Source organism: Periplaneta americana, chromosome 14, assembly GCF_040183065.1.
Source record: "Periplaneta americana isolate PAMFEO1 chromosome 14, P.americana_PAMFEO1_priV1, whole genome shotgun sequence".
In the NCBI taxonomy this organism is placed as follows: Eukaryota; Metazoa; Arthropoda; class Insecta; order Blattodea; family Blattidae; genus Periplaneta; species Periplaneta americana.
In genome coordinates, this window is record NC_091130.1 from 17944229 (window position 1) to 17972048 (window position 27820).

The window sequence follows — 27820 nt, forward strand, 5'->3', positions numbered from 1 at the left end:
CAAAGGTAAAAGGAAATGATCATTATAATCAAATTAATATATTGCTCATCCAAATCAGAAACAGCTCGACAGTCCAAACAATATGAACAAAACATATGATTCTTAGGACGAAATAACATACATGAGGCGCGTCCAGAAAATAAGTTTCTCTGGTGCCGTTTACAGAAAGAAAACACAATTTCATGGAAGTATTTATTGAAACAGATAAGTTACAGCAATTGTTGAGCTATTTTTCAACATATTCTCCACAAGCATTGAGACATTTGTCATACTATGCTCTCAATAGAGAGGTGCAGATAGCTATCACACAATGATTCCGATACCAAGTGGCAGACTTCTACGACACAGAAATACAAAAGTTGATCCCACGGTATGATAAATCTAATTCGTTTTTATTTTTAATGAATCCATAGAAATTGAAATATATTCAAAACTGCTTTTATAAACGCAATTTTTTTCATGTGGGACAACAAATTATTTTATTCCAATGTAGGCCTACAGTATGTTTTTTAGGATCAAATGATTAATTGAATTTACCGTATATTAATTCGAGAAATGTTTCTAATATAAGCAGTAAAATTAGCAGATTTACTATTCTCTTTTTATACATTTATAGTAGCCTACTGTACCATATTCGTTCAAATGTTTTGTGGCAGATCACAATAAAACAAAGTCTACCTAAAGCTGCTCCATTCTCAGAAAATCACATAACATCACTCAGCTGTAATATTGTAATATTGCATCCCACATTAAAACTAAATTGTATGCAGTAATTCTAATATAGTTTTGAAAAAAAAAACATAAACTTAATCCTTTGCTTTTCTGTTCCTCTGTCCGTTTATTTTTCTTTTTCTTTAATGGAGGAGCAAAACAAAAGAAACCCTTTCTGCAACGTAGAACCCAGCCAATGAAATGTAAGTATTGAAATATTGTTACTCATTAAATAAGAATCATAGGTCCTTAACCACTGACCTACGCTTTAATTAACCTAATTACATGCACTGAATAGTACTTGCTTCATATTTATGATTTCTCGTGCAATTTTACATTTTGATTACAATATCGTGCAATTTGTTTGATTTTGCGATATTAGAGAGAATGACAGGATTTTCGAGTCGAAGCTGAATTAGAATTCATTCATAGTTCTCTGCCCAAGGGCAGGTCTTTCACTGCAAACCCAGTATTCTCCAATCTTTCCTATTTTCTTGAATTAGAATATGTATATTTATTTATTTATTTATGTCTTCCCCAACTTGTGAGGTTGCCATATTGTGACAAAGAATAATAATAATCTGTGGCTCTACAGCCCGTGAAGGACCCTGACTGACCAGCCGGCTGCTGGCCTCATGCCCACATGCCGAAGGAGAGGTGTACGATCATCCAACCAGAATGGAGATATCGTGTGGTTAGCACGATGATCCTCCCAGCCGTTATAGCTGGCTTTCGCAACTGGATTTTGCTATTTATCATAGCTCCCCAAGTGCAACACGATGCTGGGTGGGCACCTGTCCCATACACTTGCCGAAATTTTATAAGAAAATTTCTTTCCCCATGAGGATTCGAACCAGCGCGCATTCCGTAATGCAAGTCCTAGGCAGGATGCCTTAGACCACGATGCCACGGTGCGGGACATGACAAAGAATAAATAATGGAAATAAGATTACAATCGAATACAACATAAGAAATAAAGAATTCTACAATATAGTGATCAATATGAAACACTGATGTGGTAAAAGGATAAAGAAACAGGTAGGTGTACTAGAAAGGTAGCTCAGGATGTGGAATAAAGATGATGTTGTATGATGTAAATTGATAGCTTCAATGATTCAATAGCTACCGGTACTTTTTTAATGATGGTAGTTTATATTTGAAAGTGTTTGCAGAAAGAAAGGAGATAATAATAATAACATATAATAGTTTTATCACTGATTAACTTTACAAGTTCTTTACTGTATTAACTAGGCTTAGGCTTAGGACAATGACGGATAACACTTCGAAAATAATCAGCCAGGTCATTTCCTAAAAAGTTAACACAGTAAAGAACTTGTAAAGTTAACCAGTGATTACATAAGTGTTAAAAGTGTACCGGTATATGGAACAACGGCCGAGATGGAACAAAGAAAAATAATTTTATTGTAAATTAACAGACTTATCAACTGTTTTAAACAACCCATTATTCAGTTCAAATTAAGTTAAATATTTGAAAGCTATCAACATTTACAAATGTATCTACAATGATTTTTGTAATACAATACACTCTATGTAAACTGTAAAAGTTGTTTATGTATTGTTGCAATATGACTTCCTAAGTTAAAGTGACATAAACTAAATAAACTGAAAAAAGAAAGGTAAATTTATGGAAAATATTGATGTGATACTATTCAATATAATTGATACAGTGCTACCAGTTCCAGATATTCATTTAGACAGTCATAGTCTGTTTCCAGCACAATTATTATTATTATTTTTTTTGACAAACTGTTGAAACATATTTTAGAAGGTGTCAATCCTTCTTCATGCAGACTAGTTTGGTAAATAACTACCAGTAGGATAAAAAATATCCCTAATATGAATTTCACATGATTATCTTTGATTCAGTGATTAACAATAGACAAACGCAACAATTATTATTTTATTAATATGTCATGGCAATGAAGACAGGACAGTTCGTCACGGATATTTTATTTGGAGTATTGGCATGGACTTAAAGAAACTTCACAAGTTATCACGATCCAGATTAGCTCGTCCATCATCTTCTGGTACCAAAATGAAACAAAGCAAGAAAAAAACGACTTTTAAGACAAAAAGATGTGTTTGCACTCCACCTGGCTATGGGCTGGTTGCATTTCCTAGTGTATGGAATGAATTAAGGGTACATCAACAACTATGCGATGGTGTAGTTCATAGTAATGATGGGAAAACATTCTGTGTACATAGACCAATTTTATCAGCTTCCAGTCCGTATTTTAAAGCTTTGTTTACCAATAGTCTTAAAGGAGGTAAACCTGAAACAAAGGAAGTGAATGTTGATATTCCAGGCCATATTCTTGAACTCATATTAGATTATGCATATACTGGTCGATGTAATATAACTCCACACAATGTGGAACAACTTTTACCCATAGCTGACCAATATGAAGTGCTTGGAGTAGTGCGACAGTGTTGTCAATATTTATTTGAAGAACTTCGACCTGATAATTGTTTGGGAATATTTAAATTTGCAAGACATTATTTTTGCTGTGATCTGGAAGAACGGGGTCGAAGATATATACGTCATAATTTCAAGCAAATCCTTCAACAGAGCTCTGAGTTCAAAGACCTCTCAGCTGAAGAGTTGGAGAGTATCTTGTGTGATGACGAACTAAATGTGCGCAATGAGGAACTAGTGTTTGAAGCAGTTATCAGATGGACTGAAGTTGACATAACAGCAAGAAAACAACACCTCAAAAGTTTAATCCATTGTGTTCGCTATGGTCTGATGAGCTTCAAGTATTTTACTGATGTTGTGATGAACAACAAATTAATTCTTGGAAATTTGGTATAGTGTATTTTTTAGTATTAATAGGAATACATTTGTACAGTTTCTATTCTATAAACTAAATAATCTAATTTATATTTACCAGCAAAATGTTAGCATATAAGCGGAAAACGAACAATTATGCAGACTTCATAATGTATTCAAATGCTGTAAAAAGAACAATTCGAATTTACCAGCAAAAAAAATTTAGAATATACATAAGAAACGGACAGTTCTGTAGCCTTTATAGTCTTTCCAAATTCCGTAAAGTATTGTACATTCAACATTACGTCATTTTTAAAACTTAATATCCCTTTGCTTTCATTAATATGGTAAATACCAAGCATAAATTTTACTAATATTATAGATTTATTAACTTGTCCTACAGAATAATATCTGTAATATTGACAATATTTGAGGAGAAAAATTCGCTCCGGCACCGGGGGTTGAGCATTGCAGTGCATATTTCTGTACAGATTACTGTGCACTTAACTGCGGAATCCCGGCCAAACAAGACACTCAACTGAGTGCACTGCTAATATAATGGCAGTTGACATTGGACATATACGTCAACATATATGCCTAACTTGGAGTCAGGCCACAAAGCGAAACATTGAAGGAGGAAGGTTCGGTCCGATGCTGTGGATTGAATTCGGTGTAGCTCAGTGGTCAGAGCGCTTGGTACGTAGAACCAAGGACCTGGGTTCAATCCCCGGCGCCAGAGCGAATTTTTCTCCTCAAATATTAATAATAAATTTTACTGTTAACATGTCTGAAACTAAATTACATTATGTGTTCAACAAGAGAAGTGACACATAGTCTTACTAAATATGATTTATTTAAATCAATTCGCTATAGTTATTGTGGTTACTGAACTTTCAAACGTTAGTTTAACAAATACAGAAGTTTGTAGACCTTGAGATAAATTTGTACCTTTTATTAGCAATAATAGTTGAAACCAACAACATTAAATTGCATGCTAACATGTATCTGTGTACATTCAATCTACTTCTGAGAAAGTCAAATTTATATTTATGAATCATCATCATAGTGAGTGTTGATTTCAGATTATTTTCCTTATGGAGAAAAAGGAAAAGGGGCACTGTATAGAAATAATAAGATACCGGTACTGGTATAGAATAAGCCTATATTTCTAATACTATTTTTCATTATTATTATTATTATTATTATTATTATTATTATTATTATTATTACTTACTTACTTACTATTGGCTTTTGAGGAACCCGGAGGTTCATTGCCACCCTCACATCAGCCCGCCATTGGTCCCTATCCTGAGCAAGATTAACCTCTTCCCTTACTATATATTTTACCAGTTTTGTGAAAAAAAGTGTCATATTTTTTTATTTTCGTAAAGAGGTAATTTAATATTGCAGAATCACTGTACAACACTAATTTTCTTACATACTTAAAAAATCACTATGAAATAGACAATGGGACTCAAATGAGTTAACTCGGGTTAATAAATTTTGACACATGTTAGCAACCCGAGTTAACTCGGGATAATAAGGGAAGTGGTTAATCTAGTCTCTATCATCATATCCCACCTCCATCAAATCTATTTTAATATTATCCTTCCACCTATGTTTCGGCCTCCTCAAAAGTCTTCTTCCTCTGGCCTCCCAACTAACACTCTATATGCATTTCTGGATTCGCCCATAAGTGCTACATGCCCTGCCCATCTCAAACGTCTGGTTTTAATGTTCCTAATTATGTCAGGTGAAGAATACAATGCGTGCAGTTCTGCGTTGTGTAACTTTCTCCATTCTCCTGTAACTTTATCCCTCTTAGCCCCAAATATTTTCCTAAGAACATTATTCTCAAACACCTTTATTCTTGTTCTTGGAGAAAGTTACACAATGCAGAACTGCATGCATTTTATTCTTCACTTGACATAATTAGAATCATTAAATCCAGATGTTTGAGATGGGCAGGGCATGTAGCACGTATGGGCGAATCCAGAAATGCATATAGAGTGTTAGTTGGGAGGCCAAAGGGAGAAAGACCTTTGGGGAGGCCAAAATGTAGATGGGAGGATAATATTAAAATGGATTTGAGGGAGGTGGGATATGATGATAGAGACTGGATTAATCTTGCTCAGGATAGGGAACGATGGCGGGCTTATGTGAGGGCGGCAATGAACCTCCGGGTTCCTTACAAGCCATTTGTTGTTGTTATAGCACAGTCATTGTAAAAGAATGTTTGTGTTTAATCTAACAAGTTTCATTAATACTCGCTAACTCAAATAAAAAACATGTTTTCTAAATTGAAGACCTCCCTCAAAGAATGTTGTATATCATATCGTCGCCTGAATTCAAGAACTACAGTAGGTAACTTGATTTATCATATTTTGTGACATTACCTATTTCCTTATTTATTGCACTAAGGAATATGTCTCGTTTTCTTTTACCTATTTGTTATATTGGAAAATAGATGTTGCTGGTATCGTTCGATCAGTTACCTAGATCCTGGATTACATTTTGTGCGATTTTTGCTATGCTATAAAAGAGGTAACTAAAAAACGCAAATTTCGAGTTAGCTAGTTCTTGCATTCAGGTGACGATATGCAAAAGCCGTTGATATACAACGTTCTTTGAGGGAGGTCTTCAATTATTAAAACTTATCATTGCATAGTTTGTGCCAAATCAGTTAAAATATAGATATTTTGATTGTGTAGGAACTGCAAGACAGTCTTTATCCTGCATCTTTATTTCTTGCTGAATTGGACTCCAGGCCAGGATCTGAACTAGACCTAAATGATCCCCTTGCCCGTCCACGAATTCCCTATGAAATTTTATTTGCTGTTGGTGGATGGAGTGCTGGTAGCCCAACAAGTTTTGTTGAAACATATGACACCAGGTAGGTGAAGCTTTCGAGTAATAAACATGAAATTGTGTAAGATTTTTTAAAATTTTGACTGATTGCAAATCACAACTTTTTCTTTCTTTCTTTCTTTCCTTCCTTTCTTTCCTCTTCCTTCATTTATTTCTTTCTTTCTCTCTTTTAATAAGTCTGAATCAGGGTTTAAGCTAGAAAATAAATCATTATCGCAAAATGCACAAACGTAAAATTATATTTGTGCAAATTGCGAGAATCTTGTGCAATACTATAAATAATTGTACAAAAAGATAAAATTAATAAAGTACCGGTATGCAGAAACAAAAAGTTATGTAATTTGTTTCTTGGAGTTTTATTACTTTCAATCCATCTTATCACACTCTAGAAATACAGTAGCGTGCAAATTAATCCGAACAACGTAATTACTTATGCAAAAACACTCAAACGGGATAAAAAAAAAAGGATCTAACACATACCTCAGTAATCTATGCGGCCTCCCTTGTTCCTAATAACAGCTCTGAGACGATTTGGCATGGATTCAACTAATTTCCCACAAATATTCTTCATTTCTTCATCGCGAAACCATACACCAATGAGGGCAGAAATCATCTTCTCCTTTGTAGAACAATCCATTTTTTGCATTCTTCTTTTGCAAATTAACCACAAGTTCTCAATGGGGTTGATGTCGGGTGAGTTGCCTGGCCAGGGGAGTACCTGAATATTCTTCTTGTTGAAGAATTCTGTAGTTTTCTGAGACGTATGGCATGGTGCCAGGTCTTGTTGGAACACACCTCTGCCATCCGGAAATGATTTTTGCAGCTGGGGTACGATTCTGGTTTCCAATAAGTGAATATATTTGTCAGAATTCATCATTCCCTTGATAGGTATTAATGCTCCAGGCCCTTCATGTGTAAAACAACCCCAAAACATTACTTTAGGGGGGTATTTGGGTGCTTGTTGGAGATGAGCTGCTGTTACTTTTTCGGATCCTTTCCGTACGTAAGAAACACAGTGGCCGTGGACCTCGAAATGAGACTCATCGGAAAAAAGTACATTCTTCCAGTCATTCACTGTCCAGTGTTGATGTAATTTTGCCCACATTAAGCGTTTTCTGCACATAACAGGGGTTAGCAGTTGCTTCTTAATAGGCTTACGAGCCCTTAGTCCAGCTTCCAAAAGCCTACATCGCACTGTTGTGCACGTGAATATTCGCCCCAGTGGTAGCCATTAACTCGCGGGTTAAGTCGACAGCAGTTAGTCTAGGATTTAATTTACTTTTCCTGACAAACGACCATCTGCAGGTGAAGTCTTCCTTTTCCGGCCACAGTTTCCTTTTTCTGGGGTGTGATGGATCCAGTCTCCCTGTATCGTTTTATGATCGAATTAACAGTAGCCAAACCGATGTGACATTCTGCAGCAATTTGCCTCTGTGTCATAGAAGAATGCTCTGCTAATGTTATAATTTTAGACCGTTTTCATGGAGTTGTATCCATTTGTGAAGACGACAGAATGTACACAGGATTGCAGTATTAAGTCTTCAACACAACTGAAATGCTTATAAGTACAAAACGACAGGCAAAATGTCACATACTGTATTATAAAAAAAAATAATAACGACAGACCTTCAACAATGGAATTACACGTACTACCGATGTCAATTAAAGCGGTATGAGCAGCTGTGAGGCCAACAATGATAGAAAAAATGTAAAAATATGTCGTGTTCGGATTAATTTGCACGCTACTGTACTTATGTAAGTAAATCATTAGATGTAGGCATGTTTGGAATCAATTACTGCTGAATTTACATCACATTAAAAAACGTTATTTTATGGGGACTCTAAACATTGGAATTCTTTACTAGTAGGCCCTTCAAGATTTATTGTTAGCAGATGATAACTCTTTTTACTGAAAGGCGGTTTCTGATTCCAGTTTTTACAAGATTCATGTAACTAAATTGTCGCTCAGAATTTACAGTACCAGTATGCGATGGAATTATATAAATCTATTAAAAGAAATTGTTCACTTAACTTACATGAATTTCACCAACTCTTTGAAATCAATTCCTGAACATCTATTGCTCAATACCTTTTTGAACATTGCCCATGCCATTAGCATTTCATTTAAACTCAGATTAGTTCAAGTTCAAACACATAGTCTGATTTCATTTTCTACATTACCATCTTCGTTTCTGAATTCCAATGTGGTTGTCGCATTTTTGCACATTTACATTCAAAGTCTCAGGAATCTTCTGTGCCACACCAATAAATTTAAAAATGCAGTTATATTGTCAGACTCCAAAGCAGCTATTCTATCAATAGTCTCTAGACACACACCTTCATCTCAAATAGCAGAAGTAAATAAAATGCTCTCTCAACTAATAACACTCAATAACAGAATTGTATTCCAATGGATACCATCCCATTGTGGAATCCTGGGAAACGAGAATGCGGATGCTTTAGCAAAGAAGGGCAGCACTGCTACTTATAGACTTGTTACTAAATCTACGTATTACTCTGTGAAAAGATTTATTAAATCTACATACTTAGACTTCAACAAACAAAATTTGATAACACAATCTCAAAGGAAAAAATGGAACTCTCTGCATCATAATCCATAGTTGATTCCCGATTTACCACGAAAATCTTCTGTAGCTGCATTTAGATTGGCAACAGGCCATGACTGTTTGGCCAAGCATCTGCATAGAATTGAGGACCGTTTTTGCAAAACTTGCTAACTGCAAAATTTGCAAAATTGAGATTTTGATGGATTCGTTAACATAAGGCAGGCCTCTACATGATGTTCAAAGTGTCTTAGTAAAATTGGGTTATTTCTCTTCATTGTAGTGTGTCAAAGTGTGATCGTTTTTTCAAAACTTTCTTTCTGCTATAAGTGAGACATACAGCAAAACTTGCTTACTATAGTGTTTTGTCTCTCCTGTAAAATTTAATTTTTTCAGTTAGCAAGTTCTGCAAAAATAGTCCTCAATTGGAATATATATACTATACTATACTATACTATACTATACTATACTGTACTGTACTATACTATACTATACTATACTATACTGTACTATACTACTATACTATACTATACTGTACTATACTATACTATACTATACTATACTATACTATACTATACTATACTATACTGTACTGTACTGTACTATACTATACTATACTATACTATACTATACTTTACTATACTACTATACTGTACTATACTATACTATACTATACTATACTATACTATACTATACTATACTATACTATACTGTACTGTACTATACTATACTATACTATACTATACTGTACTATACTACTATACTATACTATACTGTACTATACTATACTATACTATACTATACTATACTATACTATACTATACTATACTATACTGTACTATACTATACTATACTATACTATACTATACTATACTATACTATACTGTACTATACTATACTATACTATACTATACTATACTATACTATACTATACTATACTATCAGTCTCCTAACTGTCCATTGTGCAACTCAAATCAAGAAATGAATTCAGAACATCTCAAAATCTGTGCGTCAGTGGCTAACCATGACAATATCTTTGAAAAATATTGGAGTGCAAGAGGTCAAATAACTTTATTGTCAAATGCCTGGCATTAGAAAACAACAACAACATTCAAAGTCTGTTGCATTTTTAGAAATCAGGTAGCAAATGCGAGAAATGCGACTGTAGCTTAAACCCTGGTCTGAACTATACATTTGTACAAGAAAATGAACTATAAAAAGCAAAGGAACTGAACTGTTACAAAATGTTTAAATTGTATACCAAAGTATGCATGTTTTACTGTGACACTTTTTTTCTGTATTTATCTATCTGCTGTGAAAATATTACAATGTGCGCAGTTTGAGGGGATTGTGTGACAAGAACGCATTAACAGTCTCCTTGTGAATATGGCGAGAAATATGAAATTAAGTTATGTCTCATGATTATAGGGCAGATAGATGGTTCCTGTCCATGAACACTGACATCACACCACGTGCATACCATGGCCTATGTACAATTGATAATCTCATATACATGATTGGAGGTTTCGATGGCAATGAACACTTTAATACAGTTCGCTGCTACAATCCAGTAACTCGAGAATGGAAGGAACGTGCTTGCATGTACCATGCTCGATGCTATGTCAGCGTTTGCAGTCTAGGTCAGTATATCTTTTTCCAACTTGAATCTTGTATACACTACTTTTAACACTTAAATACAAATGATTGATTAAATGGCAGACTAACTAGTGTTAATTATATAAGCACGTGTGGCTTACAGCTGTTTTGGTGTATACTGTACACCATCATCAGAGCCTATTAGATCCTGGCGTCATCTAGATATTGCTGCCTGTAGGGGTGTGTTTGCATGTTGAAAAGTGGAGTCAAATAATGAGTGTGTTCTGAAATTGATCTGTACAGTATGTTGAGAATTTGATTAGGGCGTGTTTTAGTCTGTCTGTATATTTCGTATTGTTCTAGTGTGTTGAGTTTTTGGTTTTTGGGTTGTATATGTAGGATTTGCATGTCTGTATTTATGTTATTGTATGTATGGTTAGCATTAGTTATGTGTTCGGCATATTATGTAGATGTATTGTGTCCGCTGGTTATTGCTTTAATGTGTTCTTTGTATCGAGTTTGGAATGATCTGCCTGTCTGTCCACTGTAGAACTTGTCGCAACTATTGCATGTGAGTTTGTATACGCCTGTGTGGTTGTATTTATTTGTTTGTGTTGTTTATGTGTTGAGATGTCTTTGTAGTGTGTTTTCTGTTCTGTATGCTATGTTGTATTTCTGCTTTCTGAATGAAAATGCGATCTTATGTGTGCTTTTGTTTTCGTATGTTAGTGTGATGTATTTCTTGTGTTTTGTGTGTTTCTTAAGTTTTTGTTTTGTCTTCCTTATGATGTTGTCTATTATGTTTGGATTGTAACTATTTTCTTGTGCTATGTATTTGATTGTGTTCACTTCTTCATTGTAGTGTTGTTGGCTCATGGGTATGTTGAGTAGTCTGTGTACCATTGTCCTGAATGCAGCATGTTTGTGTTGTATGGGGTGGTTGGATGTGTTGTGCATGTGTGTGGTGGTGGTGGTTGGTTTTCTGTATATTTTGAAAGTGTGTTTGTTGTCAACTTTTGTTATGGTGATGTCTAGGAAATTTATGGAGTTGTTGTTTTCAAGTTCCAGTGTGTATTGAAGTTTTGGGTGTATCTTTTTCCCAGAATAACTTTATGATGTCTTTACTGTGTTAACTTTTGCAATTTACCTGGCTGACTAGTTTCGAAGTAGTATCCTTCATTATCCGAAGCCTAGTGAAAATCCTGCACTGTCTTCTGGTTTCCTGTTGTGGTGAGGTGTGTTTATGATTGTGTCGAAAAGGGTGTGTGTTTTGAAATTCAGTTGAGTGTTCAGGATTTGATGTGGGTGTGTTTTTGTGTGTTTATAAATTTCATATTGTTTTATACTAAAAGCCAGGTTATGAACTGACTAAACAGGAAGTAGTTGGCAGGGCGAGAGAAAAGTGCAGGTTAGAGAGGTAGCCTCTGCAGCGATGACACGTTGAGTGTAGGGGGTTGGAGGGGGAAAGGAGTACGGAGCTTTTCGTTGGACCTCACGTGAAAATGTCGTCTGGTAACGAAACTCTGGCAACGGAATTACGGAGACAATGTAGCCAAACTTCCCAGTTCATTTGCAATACCACGTGCATTACGAGTCGCATTTCGTACCAGCGTCATTAGCTCGTGCTTTCTTAAAAACAGTAGTTTTAATTACTAATATTGTTGATAGTGTTATCGAGAACTATATACAGTAATTATTTTAAACATATCGATGACAAACGCTGAACACGCTTTGAATCTCGCGCCACTATGTGGCAACAGAGCTTATAAGGAGAGCAATAGAACATTGCTTCTGGTTTAGTCGGTTCATAACCTGGCTTTTAGTATAGGGTGTCAAGTTTCTGGTTTTTTGGCTGGATGTGTAGTATTTTCATGTCAGTGTCTATGTTGCTGTAGTTGTGATTGGAGTTTGTAGTGTGGTTTGGTTATGGCTGTGATATGTCCCTTGTAACGTGTTTGAAATGATTTTCCAGTCTGTCAAATGAAGTCTTTTTATATGTATATTTGACATGTAAAAAGTATAAACATTATGTATATTCTTTATTATTATTGTTGTTTAATTTGATACCATATACTACCTGTAAACCTAAGGAACTGTATTCTAATACAGTTAAAAATTAAGAATTTTCCAACGAACATGTATAACAGCAGCATTCAATCAGTTCTATCCACTGAACACTTCATAGCAGGTGACTAAAAAGTATCTAACACTGCTTGTAACTTTCCTATTTTTAATTTTATGAAGAAAGTCTATAAACAAAAGTTATAGGGGGCGAAAAAAGGAATATTTTGAACATTGAGGCAATTTTTACATAATGTTTATAAAGCGTAAAAGATATTATTTTGAATGTTTTGAGATTTGAAGAATACAAAAAAGGAAAATTAAATGTATGATGCCATTTAAAAAACTCCTTCGCGCACACTTTTTAAAATGGAAAACATCGTTATTTAAAATATCTTCAAAATATTTCTTTTTCATTCCCTATAATTTCTGTGTAAAGAGTTTCTTCATAGAATTAAAAATAGAAAAGCAACATTTTCCTCCTATTTCACTCTGTATGTAGCTACTATATATAAATTCTAAATTATAGACATCAGCTCAAAGAATTTGAGTGGCCACAAGGGTCCTGAATACAATAAACATGTACAATATAATGTGATGTGATACTTACTTACTGGCTTTTAAGGAACCAGAAGGTTCATTGCCGCCATTGGTCCCTATCCTGAGCAAGATTAATCCAGTCTCTACCATCATATCCCACCTCCCTCAAATCTATTTTAATATTATCCTCCCACCTAAGTTTCGGCCTCCTCAAAAGTCTTTTTCCTCTGCCCTCCCAACTAACACTCTATATGCATTTCTGAATTCGCCCATAAGTGCTACATGCCCTGCCCATCTCAAACGTCTGGATTTAATGTTCCTAATTATGTCAGGTGAAGAATACAATGCGTGCAGTTCTGCGTTGTGTAACTTTCTCCATTCTCCTGTAACTTCATCCCTCTTAGCCCCAAATATTTTCCTAAGAACCTTATTCTCAAACACCTTTAATCTCTGTTCCTCTCTCAAAGTGAGAGTCCAAGTTTCACAACCATACAGAACAACCGGTAATATAACTGTTTTATAAATTCTAACTTTCGGATTTTTTGACAGCAGATTAGAAGACAAAAGCTTCTCAACCGAATAATAACAGGCATTTCCCATATTTATTCTGTGTTTAATTTCCTCCCGAGTGTCATTTATATTTGTTAATGTGATGTGATACATTAGAGAAAAAAGAAAGTTAATTGTTTAAGGCAAATATAAGTGGATTAATTGAAATAGAGATGATGATGTAGTATTTGAAGAGAATCCTTTATAATAGTTATAAGGACAGACATTACATAATCAAAAGGAATGTGAAGTTCCTTAAGATAATATACAAAAGGAAGAAAGGGTTGAATATGTAGTTCTCTATATTAGACTGTATGGATGCTATTCATAGACATTTCGCAGCACGCACTACGAGTGTACTAAGCTAGCCCCGGCAATCCACTGGTTACTTGTACAGAATTCAAATCATATCCTATCGCTAACACTGGTTTATGAATACGAAAATCGCTGATCATCCACCGGAACCCCGCGCTAAAAATGTCTATGAATACGGCCCTATATTTCATAATCTTCCCTTAGATACAGGTTGCCTATAAGATAAACAATATTATACATACCAATACGTAGTTACAATATTTTGAAATTTGGATGAAAATGCAAAAAATATGTGTGCAAAAGAGGGAGATATAAAACATCAATTTTCAAAGAAATATCATTGTTATACAAGGGGTGGAATATTTAAAAAATATGCTCTGCAAAAGAGTGAGAAAGAAGAAAGGAAAAAAATCAAAAGTTCAGTGACTGCCATTGTTATGATGAGAAGTTAAAGTGTTTCATTCATTCTTAATAGTGAAAACTTGATCAAATATTATCATCTATTACTGTATAAGAAAATGGACAATTTAATACATCTTTATCGTAAAAAGAGACATTGGCTGTAACATTACTTTTTTTTTTAGAATTAGACACACGCTGCATTCCGAAATTTTCTTGCAATAACATTTACTTTGTGAGTAAAGTATTTCCTTGCATTTAGGGGACAAGATCTATGCTCTTGGTGGTTATAATGGAAGATCTAGAATGAGTTCAGCTGAAAGGTATAGTCCACACAATAATCAATGGGAAATGATTCCATCAATGCATCGTCAACGATCCGATGCCAGTGCTGCTGCTCTTCAAAACAAAGTAATCCTAAAAAAAGTATTTATTCATTGACAAAAAATGTAACATTTCTATTAATTTCTTAGTTGCTACCTTCCTTAACAAATATTATTTTTTTATTAATTTTACACGGAAGGTTTTTACTTTATAAGTGATATTCAACTTGTATTTGGGAGATGGTCTGTAATGTCTGGTGACTATTAGGGACTTAGCTGCATCATATTTTCGATATCTCCGGCAGTGAAAAGCCTCCAGTGAGGTTTGCAATTTATTATAGTCCTACCTCCTGTAGATCTTATACATAATCTCTAAGGGGACACTCAACTATATTTTGGAACTTTTTTTCTAGTTGACCGATCTTTTTCAAATTTGGAGAAAAAGTTTAATATACACATGGAAAGTAACATGCAAAATCTCTGCTTATTAGATCCAATACTTTTCAAAATAAAAAATATTTCAATTTTTAATCAATCATTAATTGAAATATCACTTTTAATTATCATTTTTCATTTTTTGGCTTTGTGCATTTGACTGTGACTTCTCAATGAATAGGGGAAGAATTCTGCGTATTGATTTAACTTAGTTCTGCCACGTAAATTAGTGTAGAAATTTAATTTTTCATTTCTATGACCCTTTTTCTCCAATTTTTAAATTGAGTGTCCCCTTAATGGGGGATGTCATTGAAAATACAACTTTTTATTTAAAAAATCATTATAACCGTAGTTTTTAAGATAAAGGCATGAAATTTTGTGTGCATAGACAAAGAACTGTATTCAAAGGAAAAAATATAATGGAATATCTAAATGTAAGACATGTGCATAAATATACTGTAAACATTTAACAATTATGCCCTTTTTGTATGAAAGCCATACCATGAATCCTAATTATGAAATTCATTTGAAAGTTTTACTTCATAAAGCTAACGCTGCTATAAGATTACTGAACTATAATAAATATAATATGCATATTAGTTTTTTATTTGTAAAATTTTGAACTTAGTATAGTATAATTCCTTGTATCCAGCAACTGTGGGACAATGCCAGTGCCGGATAACTGATTTTGCCGGATAATTGGAAAATACGTTTATAGGTTATGTAAAGACATACTGTACTGCACAAACATTTTTTTTTCATGTTAAAATTTAGTAATTTTCATATAGATATTTAAAAATAAAGTTTTTAAATACGTACAATGTTTATTTTTAGTACTGAATAGGTAATGTACATTCATCAGTTCATAATTAATAGCGTAAAAAATTCTAAACTTTTCGTAACCTTATGATAATTCTTAATAGCGGCCATGTGACATGAAGAGCAGTGTAGCCAACATCGCAACTATGAAGATGAAGTAGCACTCGACAATTTGAACCTCTTTAACGTATCTCTAATGCTTTCTTGCTTATATATAGGCCTACTATCTATCACTAGAATGAAACTTTTACACATTGTAGGAACAGAAAATTTCACACTTTACTATTTAGACTCGTCCAACACCCCTTCGAAACAGGCGAGTTTAAATGGTAAATTTAAAGCTATCGTCTCTGTGCATTGTTTGCAAGGCCCAAGTGACAGCTTACCAATGCTACACGATCTAGTCGAGGGATATAACGTGTTTTTTTGTGTATGTTTTTACGCGTGAACAATGTAAAGAGTAAACAATATGTGGCATGTGCAATCCACGAAAACCACTCACATATTCGTCCGACTCTTCCCTTTCGCATGAATGACTTTTTTTTTTGGTCTAGTCAAAAGTGCCGTTGTTTTAGTATTGCCGGTTATTTGGGTGCCGGATATGAGGGATTTTACTGTATTGCAAAAATAATAAATTTTTTCTTCATAATACCCTATAAGTAAAAATATAAGTGTGAACAATAGATACCCACCAGAAGAATGGTTACACATCTACACAGATGGGTCTACTATCGATAACAACTCAGGATCAGGAATTACGTGTGCGTCATTCTCATTTTATCAACCAGCAGGACATCATACAACAAATTTTGATGCGGAAATAATGGCCATTCATATCTCACTCCAACACCTACTATACAGAATAGATAAATTTCAAAATGCTGTCATTCTCTCTGATTCTAAAGCAGCATTATATGCAATAAATTCATATAAAATGATGTCAATCCAAATTAAAGAATGTCACAAAATGATCCAACAACTTCAAAAACTACAGAAAAGAATTCAATTGCAATGGATACCTGCACATTGCGGAATTGCTGGAAATGAAACTGCTGACTTTCTTGCCAAAAAAGGATCCAATTTAATTCAGAATACAAATACAAGCCTACCTTTTACATCCATCAAAAGACTAATTAAAAATAAATATAAGCAAAACCAAGCATTATGTACCAAAGCTATAGATAAAAAAAATTGAGCATTTTAATAAAAAAAACAGAAATCATTCCAGAAATCCCACGTAAATCTGCAGTAGCAAAATTCAGACTGCTTACAGAACACGATTATTTGGCCAAACACTTGAATAAAATGGGAATTTACACAAATCCAAATTGCCCTCTATGCAACAAAGAAGAAGAAATGACTGAAGATCATCTACAAACCTGTGAAGTTCTACCTGATGGATCCACCACAGAGAAATATTGGAGAGCAAGAACGCTAATGGCTTCGTTGCCAAAGCCCGGCATTAGATAACAGCAACAACAACAACATAAAAACGTAAGTAATGAATTATTATCATTGTAGTTCAAAATGTCCAGCAATATGTAATAAACAACTCCTAAAAAATCATACCACTAGAATTTGTAGTTTTTGAAAAAAGGCTTTAGATCCTGCACAAAATGTACAATTGAGAGAAATGCACTGAAACGCCAAACAAAGGGGCATGGTGGCAGGTGCAGTGCTTAACATTTAAACGTTTTTAATATACTTCCAGGCCTTCTACAAATATAACATTTATACACAATGTAAGTTACACTATGTAGATTACGAAAAACATATTTCCAAAAAATCGATTTTTGACACCAAATTCGTGACATCCCCCCTTAAGATTATTACGTAGTGCATTGAAGACAGTAATACATGAATAGTGAACTCTCTTTTATAACAACTGAGACTAACACAGGGTAGATGAAGATGTGATTTGTGACTTGTATTAAAATTACAAATGTTTTGATTAGTACGAAATGTCTCAGCCAGTCTTAAAGTAGAAGAATATGAAATTAAAAATGAAATTTACTGTGATTATGAAATCATTATAAAGCAGTGTGAATATCCATACCTTTATTTTAACAGATCTATATTGTGGGTGGCTTTAATGGACAAGAAGTCCTTCGCTCTGCAGAAGTTTTTGATCCTGCCACAAGTCAGTGGACATACATTCATTCAATGATAAGTGCACGATCTGGAGTAAATCTCGTGGCTTATAGAAACTGTCTCTATGCACTTGGAGGATTCAATGGTTTCGCCCGTCTTAATTCAGGTAATCTATACTAATAATAAATCTGTAGCCGAAATTTTTCTGGTAATTTTCGATTTTCCAAAAATAATTGGTCCTAACATATATAATTAACCACCCTGAAACCAAAAATCGCTTTTTTGAAATTTTTGTTTGTATGTCTGTCTGTCTGTCTGTATGTTTGTTACCTTTTCACGTGATAATGGCTGAACGGATTTTGATGAAAATTGGAATATAAATTAAGTTCGTCGTAACTTAGATTTTAGGCTATATGGCATTCAAAATACATTTAAAAGGGGGGTTATAAGGGGGCCTGAATTAAATAAATCGAAATATCTCGCTTATTATTGATTTTTATGAAAAATGTTACATAATAAAAATTGCTTTAAAAATCATTTCCGATAAGTTTTATTCTTTGAAAAATTTTGATAGGACTGATATTTAATGAGATAAATGAGTTTTAAAATTAAAATAACTGCCATCTAAGGCCGTGTAATGAATTAAAAAACAAATGACTTCGTCTATAAGGGGCCTTGGACAGCAACAATCGAAAGCTATGAAAGATAGCCTACAGATAATGTTTCTGCGTTTCTATGAAGTAATATCAGAAGCTTAATTAACCGATTTGTATAATTAATTATTAATTCACCATTGGAAAGTGTAGTTTCTCTAGATGGACATAATGCTATAATGTTATCACAGTAACTCCTGAGTGAATCGAGGACAGGTAAGATTAAAATAGATTCTTATGCACAGAAAACTTGATAGGCTATTCTGTATATTCGTTTCCTGTATTTCCTAAACTAATTTTTATGACCAAATGAGTGGTCTCTGGATCAAAATGATCGCATTTTAATTTTTTAATTAAATTTAAATTAAGTAACATAATAAACGATTTATCCTTCTATCAAACACGAATGTTCCCTGGATCAAATGTCCTATTTCAATTATATAATTACTTTATATTTATTTCTAACGGGTGCAGCGGAGCGCACGGGTACGGCTAGTGTTCATATAATTACTTAAGAGTAAAAAAAAATAGCATGTAACAACTATTCGATTATCTTACAGGTTGGTAACATTGAACTGAATTAAAATATGAATTAGGAAATACTTGCAGTTTAACAGCTATCATGCTTCTCCTTTCATAAATATACTCGTAGTCATAGAATAATATAAGAATATAACTTGATGTAAATTAAAAAGTCACTAATTTGCATACTGTAATTGTAATTATGAATTTATATCATCAGGAGAACGCTATGACCCATCCCGTTCTACAGACTGGCAAGAAGTCACAGAAATGTTCACCCCACGCAGCAACTTTGCAACTGCTGTTTTGGATGATATGATATTTGTGATAGGAGGCTTCAATGGTAATGTATTTAAAATATTCTGTTCAGTTCTTACTTTGTAAACTAGACTACAGGCAAAATAATTTGTAAGCAGACATTATGTTTTATAAGGTAATACGCATTTATGATTTTTGCTTGGTTAGCGTTTATTAGTTTCATTTTGGAGATGCCGATAAGCTCACTGTATTATAATATCAATTTTTGTTTTCCACCTGTGCTTATCTTAATATTTGGATTTATATTAACGTTTTCGACACTCGGTGTGTGTCATCTTCAGATATGGGGTCTATGTCATTGTGTGTTGTGAAGACCTAGCTTCTTAATTATGTTGTGGGTTGTTCACTTTTGTATGACCTTTCATGATTTCTTAATTTAGCTAAAATTACTATAAGCAGTATGTGGTTGGTTGTTATGATTCTGTTAAATTCTATCTTTTGAAAACCCATATAGATCATATGATCACCAGGAACCGTACTTTGTCCCACGAGACTATAAAGTTAAGTATCACTGGACGCCACACTTGCCTCTAACAAGCGAAGAACCTGACTGACTGCACACACGACTCTTGTTTGGCTGAACAAAACATGGACCAGTTTAACAATTATTTATAATTTAAATTATTTACACTATATACACTAGAATTCGCTATTTTTACTATTTACACTATAATATAGAATGTAGACCTACAGCACATTGATCACAAATTACACTATTAAGCTTATGTATAGTCCGGGTCAGTTTACTTCATACCCTAAGGGTGAAACCTAACCATTTTTCCCCCATTACTACATATGCTAGTGGATTATGGTGATTTTCTAGTTTGCAAGTTGAATTTTCTTTTGCCAACTTCGTTTCGAATTTCGATACTGACAAATACTACAAACGGTAGTGATTTTGTAACTGGTATGTTGATAACTGAGACAAGTATCGATAATATATGTCGGTACTGGAATTCTATGAAATTAAAATTGTACTAGATTTCTGAGCCGGTTACTGGAAGCTAGAGAAATCTGAACATAGTGATAATTAATTAATATCAGTATTAATATTAATACATAATAGTTATTTTATGTGTTGCGTTGTGGTTATAATTCAAGACCATAGTCAGGTAAGTTTTCGGACTTAGTACTAATAATTTCATGTGGTCAAACAAAATACATTTTTAGGTTAGGTCTCGTGAGTCAATTGTTTAGTCAAACCAATGAATTTCGTATTACTAGACAAAATACTTGATATGTTGATCCCTTTCTCGTATAGTTTGCCTACGAAAATATGTTACAAATTATCGAATTATTTAGAATAACCTTCCAACATAAAGTATGGTAAGTAATAAGTCATTTAGTACGTAGGATCGTGTGATATCTGGTAACAGTTGGCAACACTGACTAGACGGCAATATTTACTGTTTAGGAACTGTACTTATGTGACCCTCACTATGCAGTGTTGTGTAATGTAATGCAAGGTATTTTACTTAATAATAGGCTACTATAGCCGACTTATTTTGTAAATAAGTGTAAATATGTTTGAGCAATGTAAGCCTTCATTATTTATGATAATGTAAATAGTAAAAATAACATATTCTAGTGTACATAGTGTAAAAGGGCTGTCAGATATTGACTATTTTCAAAAGATGATTGTCAAAAAGACTGTTTTTCGTCTCTAGACTATGATCTTCCTTCAAATATTACTTTTGTAGAATATACTTTTTATTTTTAATATACCAATTTTTCTTCATTAGGCCTATGTTAATCATTTCTTTGGTCCAAATTACTGTACCTTATTTAACACTAAATTCTAATAACTTATTGTTTAACTTTTAGAATTACATGTAACTAAACACAAACATTTTGCTTGTGTTATCTAGATATCACAAGAAAATTTTATTGGAGGGATTTCAATGCTAAAGTAGAACGAGAGGATATGTTAAAATAACTATTGGAAAAGAGAGCCTACACGTAACTAGTAATTTAATGGTAATGAAGTTAGGTTAGTCAACTTTTCCACATCAAAGAATTTAACTGTCAACATTTCCCCATAAGGATATACATAAATATACTTGGACTTCTCCAGATGGATTGACACACAACCAAGTAGATCACATCTTGATAGATCAATGAAGACATACTAGTATAGTAGACATTCCAAACTTCAGGGGGGCAGACTGTAATTCTGATCATTATTTGGTAAGTGGAGAATTAAGAGAAAGACTATCAGTAGCCAAGCGAGTAGAGCAACAAGTTAATATTACGAAATTCAATATTCCGAAATTAAAAGACGAGGAAACTAAGCAACATTATCAGGTCGAAATTTCAAATAGGTTTGCCACTTTAGGAAGTTCCAACGAAGTTGGGGAGGAGTTACATGTTAATACTGTGTGGGGAAAATATGAGATAATATCAAAATTGCAGCTGAGCAGAGCATAGGTTATTATGAAACTAAGAAAAAGAACCGTAGTTTGATAAAGATTGTTCCATGCAAAATTAAAATTCTTACAGGATCCAGTTGAGGCGAATAGAGATAATTACTCCAATGAAAGACAAGAAGCAAGTTGTATACTTAGGAGTTACTTGAAGGAAAAACTGAATGAGGTAGAAAAAAATAGTAAGAATAAAAACATTAGAGATTTATATATGGGCATAAAGGAATTTAAGAAAAAATATTAAGCAAGGATAAACGTGATTAAGGATGAAAATAGTGATTTGCTTGCAGACTCTCATTCAATCCTGAACAGATGGAAAAACTATGCAACTACTAAATATACATAGGGCAAATAGAAATATGTGTATGTGTGTCCTAGTTTGCTTGCGTCTGTGTGATAATAGTACATTATGCAACGAGCCAATAATGGTAGTAATTAAGACGCGAGTATGTTTGTTTATGAAATGAGCACAAGCGAGTTTCATAATTTTCATACGAGCATCTTAATTACCATTATAGGCAAGTTTCGTACGACTTTTTATGCTCGACCATATTTATAACTTGAAATTAACATGAACATTAGGCTTGATATAACCTGGAAATTGATTTAGAATTGAAAAACGAGATGACAAATTGAATTTATTTGAATATTATTTACAATTAACGCTAATTATTATAGTAACAGAACATAACCTTCTCCGGCAGTATTGGATTTCCAGCCTCCGTGACTTTTCTTTCAATTGCATATCCGAGAATAATCGATACTTGCGGTTTTATAATGGTACAATCAGTACAATGGAGATTTCTCACTGGCTGAACAACTGAATTATAATGAATAGGTGTACTTTAATGAGGTGCATTAAAGGGCTACTACCAGATGTATAATTACTACATTTCGGCATGGTCGAGCATAGAATAGATATTATATGACAACTAAATATGAAAAAACACACTGCACAACCTATATGCATGGATTGCACAACCAATCCATGCATATAGGCCTCTGTCATGCAAGATCATTTCCCATGCAATCTACAGCAAATTAAATTCTTTTTTTCAGGGTCAACAACAATAGCATACGTGGAATGTTACGATGCCGATTCCAATGAGTGGTATGATGCAACACCCATGAACTTAAATCGCAGTGCATTAAGTGCTTGTGTGTTGGCGGGTCTGCCTAACAAAAAAGAGTACTCTTATCTCTCCAAAGTACAAGAAATAGGGCAGGGAGCATCAAGTGATGCCACCAATCATTGATACAAAGGTATTTTTCCTTTGTATGTCTTCAATTTCTTCTGTGTCATCCTGTAGTAGTGGACTGCTAGGAAGTCACAGATTTCCGAAAAAATTCAATCACATACCGTAGAAGAGGGTAAAGTCGATCAAAATTTTGCAATTTTTTAATGATATTAAGGTTATGCAATGGAGTGAAGCATTTTGTCGTCATATCCTTCACTTATGAAGACACGTAACAAGAATTGAGTTACAATATATAAAAAACTGTTTTTTTTTATTTGACTTGTGATCGAAGTTACTTGCTTAAATAGGGTGAAGTCGATCACCATTGAATTTTTAGTTTAAGATCGATTTTAAAATATTGCGGAGTAAAGTTGATCACTGTTTATGTTTTTAAAAAACAATTTAAGTGTATTACATATATTTTATTTATTATAAGGGGTGTAAAAACAATAATAATCTTCAATATATGCCTATAGCATTATATCAGCGAATAGGGATTATAAAGAACGGACACTGAGCGAATTTTCCTGTGTTTTGTTTCTCTGTGCGCCAGCGTCTAGTTCCACTTTCAAGCGCTAGAGGTTAGTGTAATCGAGCATACGCTAAAATAATAATTGAGAGTAGAGTTGAGACACAGGATCCAAACATCGCCTACCTTATTGCATAATCCAGTAACGCTTTGCTTCAAATAAATTCAAGTTAACGGCTTTTCCTTATTTCTCAGTGACAAACTAATTGTAATAATAATATATTATATTTCAGATATAATAAATTATATTATAAAATAATATAATACATTATAAAATTAAGTATCGAATTCGTTTAATATTTGTATATAATATAATATAGGTATATGGTTTTACTTCTCATAAGGGTTTTGTTTTTCCATTTTCAGCGCTATCAAATCATTACATATTTTAATTGTTGTTGGGGTCAACGTCTCAACTCTAATTATAAAGGAACTGTAGAGTCTAGACATTACAGTTAATGACGGATTTATTATTTTATGGATCCAATTTATTTTATTTGAGTACATAATGTGCCTAGATGTATTAATTATATGTGTTATATTTCCGCTGTGTCGACTGCTAGCTGGTGTGATGTCAGCGCCAACTCTAGGGAGAAAGCAGAATCTCACACTTTAGCTGGCTTGAAGGTCATTGAAATCAGTCCGGCTACATCAAAGGTACCGACGCGAAGTGTCCATTCTTTATAATCCCTATTCGCTGATTATATAGTGTATCTTTTGTTACTGTGATCATACTATTCGATACAGTTAGGCCTATAGGTTTCCACTGTACAATCGTGACTATGATTGCCAACTTATAAAACATAAAAAACACATTTTAATACTTCACATACCAACAAATATTTAAGAATTCAAAATGTACATTGAAATATAATCTAAAATGCAATTCAACATTGCTTAGGTTTATATCAGATGTTGTTTGAAATCTTCCCCTCCTCATGTCACTTTAGAAACTACGTTGTTCCCTAGTCAGGTACAGAGGGGTGTACAAAATATGTTCCTTTGGCAGTGCTTCTCTTACGCAAGAAATTCACCATAATTTCGTCTTCCTCTTTCCCCACTATCCCATCAATATAAGCTATACTATGACACTTTTCTGTTTATAAGTGTTAGTTGGAGGTATTTCGGTGAACAATTTATTCTTCCTGCTGGTCCTATCTGTTTCGAGTAGGTCGATGGCATGATTGACTTAACCCCACAAAGGTACAAGTTTTCTTAAAATAATAAGTTTCAATACTAACATTTACGAACTGCAAAACTATTATTTCAGGATACAATCTCAACGAAAAGTACTTACGTATACTTCCTGTCTCCTTTCACTGCTGACTATAATTTAGAGTTTGTAAGACTTCGTTTTCATTTAAGAGAAAAAGTCGAGAATAACAATTTTCACTTCAACGGTAATTACACAGTGTTCCCACTGTTGGCATTCGCAAGCTTTTTGTTGTCCCTCTCACTTACATTTGCAATGTCAGGCAATGAAGTCAGCATAACAAAATTTTAACAAGTAACTGAGAAAATATATAATTTTCAATAAAAATTGCAAATGATCGATTTTACACCCACTGATTGACTTTACCCACTTCTACGGTAATACAGTAAGATACACTTCAATGTCTTCATCATTTCTGGCTTCAATTAAGAAGTATTGATTCAAAATTTTATCTTTCAGGTTTTGAAGTATCAAATTTTCAAGAAATAAGCTGAAAAGAACAAAAAGAATGACAAACAAAACTGAAGAGAAATTACTGATTTTCTGAAAACCAGTTTTAAAATCTAGTGTCACTATTAGATCACATATAATTTATCTAATTTTCGAGAAGATTTCAAAAGATTTGTATTTACTTTCGCTGAAATGTTTGACGTGTGTGTGTGTGTGGTGTCCTTCAGAAGTGAAGTCCCCACCGTGTTTGTTTTATTTTATAATTATCGATTTGTTAAGATTATGACGTTTTATCGTTTGCATTTTAGTTATATTTTTGGCATGCCGTATTTTAAAAGACTATCAAAATAAGAGACGTATTGAAATGTTGCAGTTTTGTAAGTAATGTTGTCCGTCCTTTTTGTAAATAGTGTGTAGAAATGTACCGGTAATTTTTCTAATGGCATAGTTAGATTTGTTTTAAAGCCAATTTTTCCTTTATGAAATTATTTACCATCATGAAAGATGCTGGAGCGAAACAAAATCATATTTTTTAAATTGTTTTATTGGAGGATGGAAAATTGTATTTTATTAAATTCTTAGTAAAAATTGTCTTTTTCTTTTATTAATTGCTAATACAGGTTGTTTGTTGAGTGTTGAGCTCTGGCTTTTGGTTGTGCAATGGCACGCAGCACATTGCAAAGAGAAGGGGAAGAAATTTGTCATTTGTGTCTCAATAGCGAAACAATTAAGATCACAATGTATCCAAAATTGAAAAACATCGGTCAAATATAATCACAGTTTCAGAATGGATGAGTAGGGCGCCAGTAAAACCGGTGAAGCAAGGAAAATAATTTTTAAGGTAAGAAAATAACTTAAGAATACAGTAGCACATTTCCAAATCATGTAGTACAATATTATAATTCAACTCTCGGCTTACAGAGAGAGCATTATCTAAGACAAGTCAGCTGACTCCAGCTTTCCTCTTTGTGCAAGTTATAGCTCAAGTCTAACCAAACGACCTATGCTTATAAACCTGCATTAATTTAGTTGCTTATTGTTACGTGATGATGCAAGTGATGGCGATAGTGACTTGGGAGACAGCATTTATCTTTTCCGCAATTCTATGCAGGTGCTTGGCCAAACAGTCATGGCCTGTTGCCAATCTAAATGCAGCTACTATCATGTTTTTGTTTAGTCAACTGTCCGAAGATAGGTTGTACCTCATAAATGACACCAGTAAGGCATCACTCATGAGGTAACTAAGCCAGGAATGAATGGAAAAAGAAATGATGATGATGATGATAATAATGATGATGATGATGATAATAATAATAATAATAGTAATAATAATACCAGGTGGCCCGGGTTCGATTCCCGGTCGGGGCAATTTACCTGGTTTTGAGGTTTTTTTCCGTGGTTTTCCCTCAACCCAAAATGAGCAAATGCTGGGTAATTTTCGGTGCTGGACCCCGGACCCATTTTACCGGCATTATCACCTTCATCTCATTCAGACACTAAATAACCTAAGATGTTGATAAAGCGTCGTAAAATAACCTACTTACTTACTTACTGGCTTTTAAGGAACCCAGAGGTTCATTGCTGCCATCACATAAGCCCGCCATTGGTCCCTATCCTGAGATAGATTAATCCATTCTCTATCATCATATCCCACCTCCCTCAAATCCATTTTAATATTATCTTTCCATCTACGTCTCGGCCTCCCTAAAGGTCTTTTTCCCTCCGGTCTCCCAACTAACACTTTATATGCATTTCTGGATTCGCCCATACATGCTGCATGCCCTGCCCATCTCAAACGTCTGGATTTAATGTTCCTAATTATGTCAGGTGAAGAATACAATGCGTGCAGTTCTGTGTTGTGCAACTTTCTCCATTCTCCTGTAACTTCATCCCTCTTAGCCCCAAATATTTTCCTAAGCACCTTATCTTCAAACACCCTTAACCTATGTTCCTCTCTCAAAGTGAGAGTCCAAGTTTCACAACCATACAGAACAACCGGTAATATAACTGTTTTATAAATTCTAACTTTCAGATTTTTTGACAGCAGACTGGATGATAAAAGCTTCTCAACCGAATAATAACAGGCATTTCCCATATTTATTCTGTGTTTAATTTCCTCCCCAGTATCATTTATATTTGTTACTGTTGCTCCAAGATTTTGAACTTCTCCACCTCTTCAAAAGATAAATTTCCAATTTTTATATTTCCATTTCTTACAATATTCCCGTCACGAGACATAATCATATACTTTGTCTTTTCGGGATTTACTTCCAAACCTATCTCTTTACTTGCTCCCAGTAAAATTCCCGTGTTTTCCCTAATCGTTTGTGGATTTTCTCCTAACATATTCACGTCATCCGCATAGACAAGCAGCTGATGTAATCCATTCAATTCCAAACCCTCTCGTAAAAT

The 27820-nt window shown here is 33.9% G+C and overlaps 1 protein-coding gene across 1 annotated transcript; it reads left to right on the top strand.

Moving 5' to 3' along the window:
• Positions 1-2698: 2698 nt before the first annotated feature.
• Positions 2699-26001, top strand: LOC138713967 (kelch-like protein 10). Its single transcript, XM_069846548.1, has 8 exons — positions 2699-3538; positions 6214-6395; positions 10363-10574; positions 14657-14805; positions 18042-18228; positions 19458-19580; positions 23038-23241; positions 25418-26001. The coding sequence occupies exons 1-7, from the start codon at positions 2699-2701 to the stop codon at positions 23232-23234; spliced, it is 1890 nt and encodes a 629-aa protein (XP_069702649.1). The 3' UTR covers positions 23235-23241; positions 25418-26001.
• The last annotated feature ends 1819 nt before the right edge of the window (positions 26002-27820 follow it).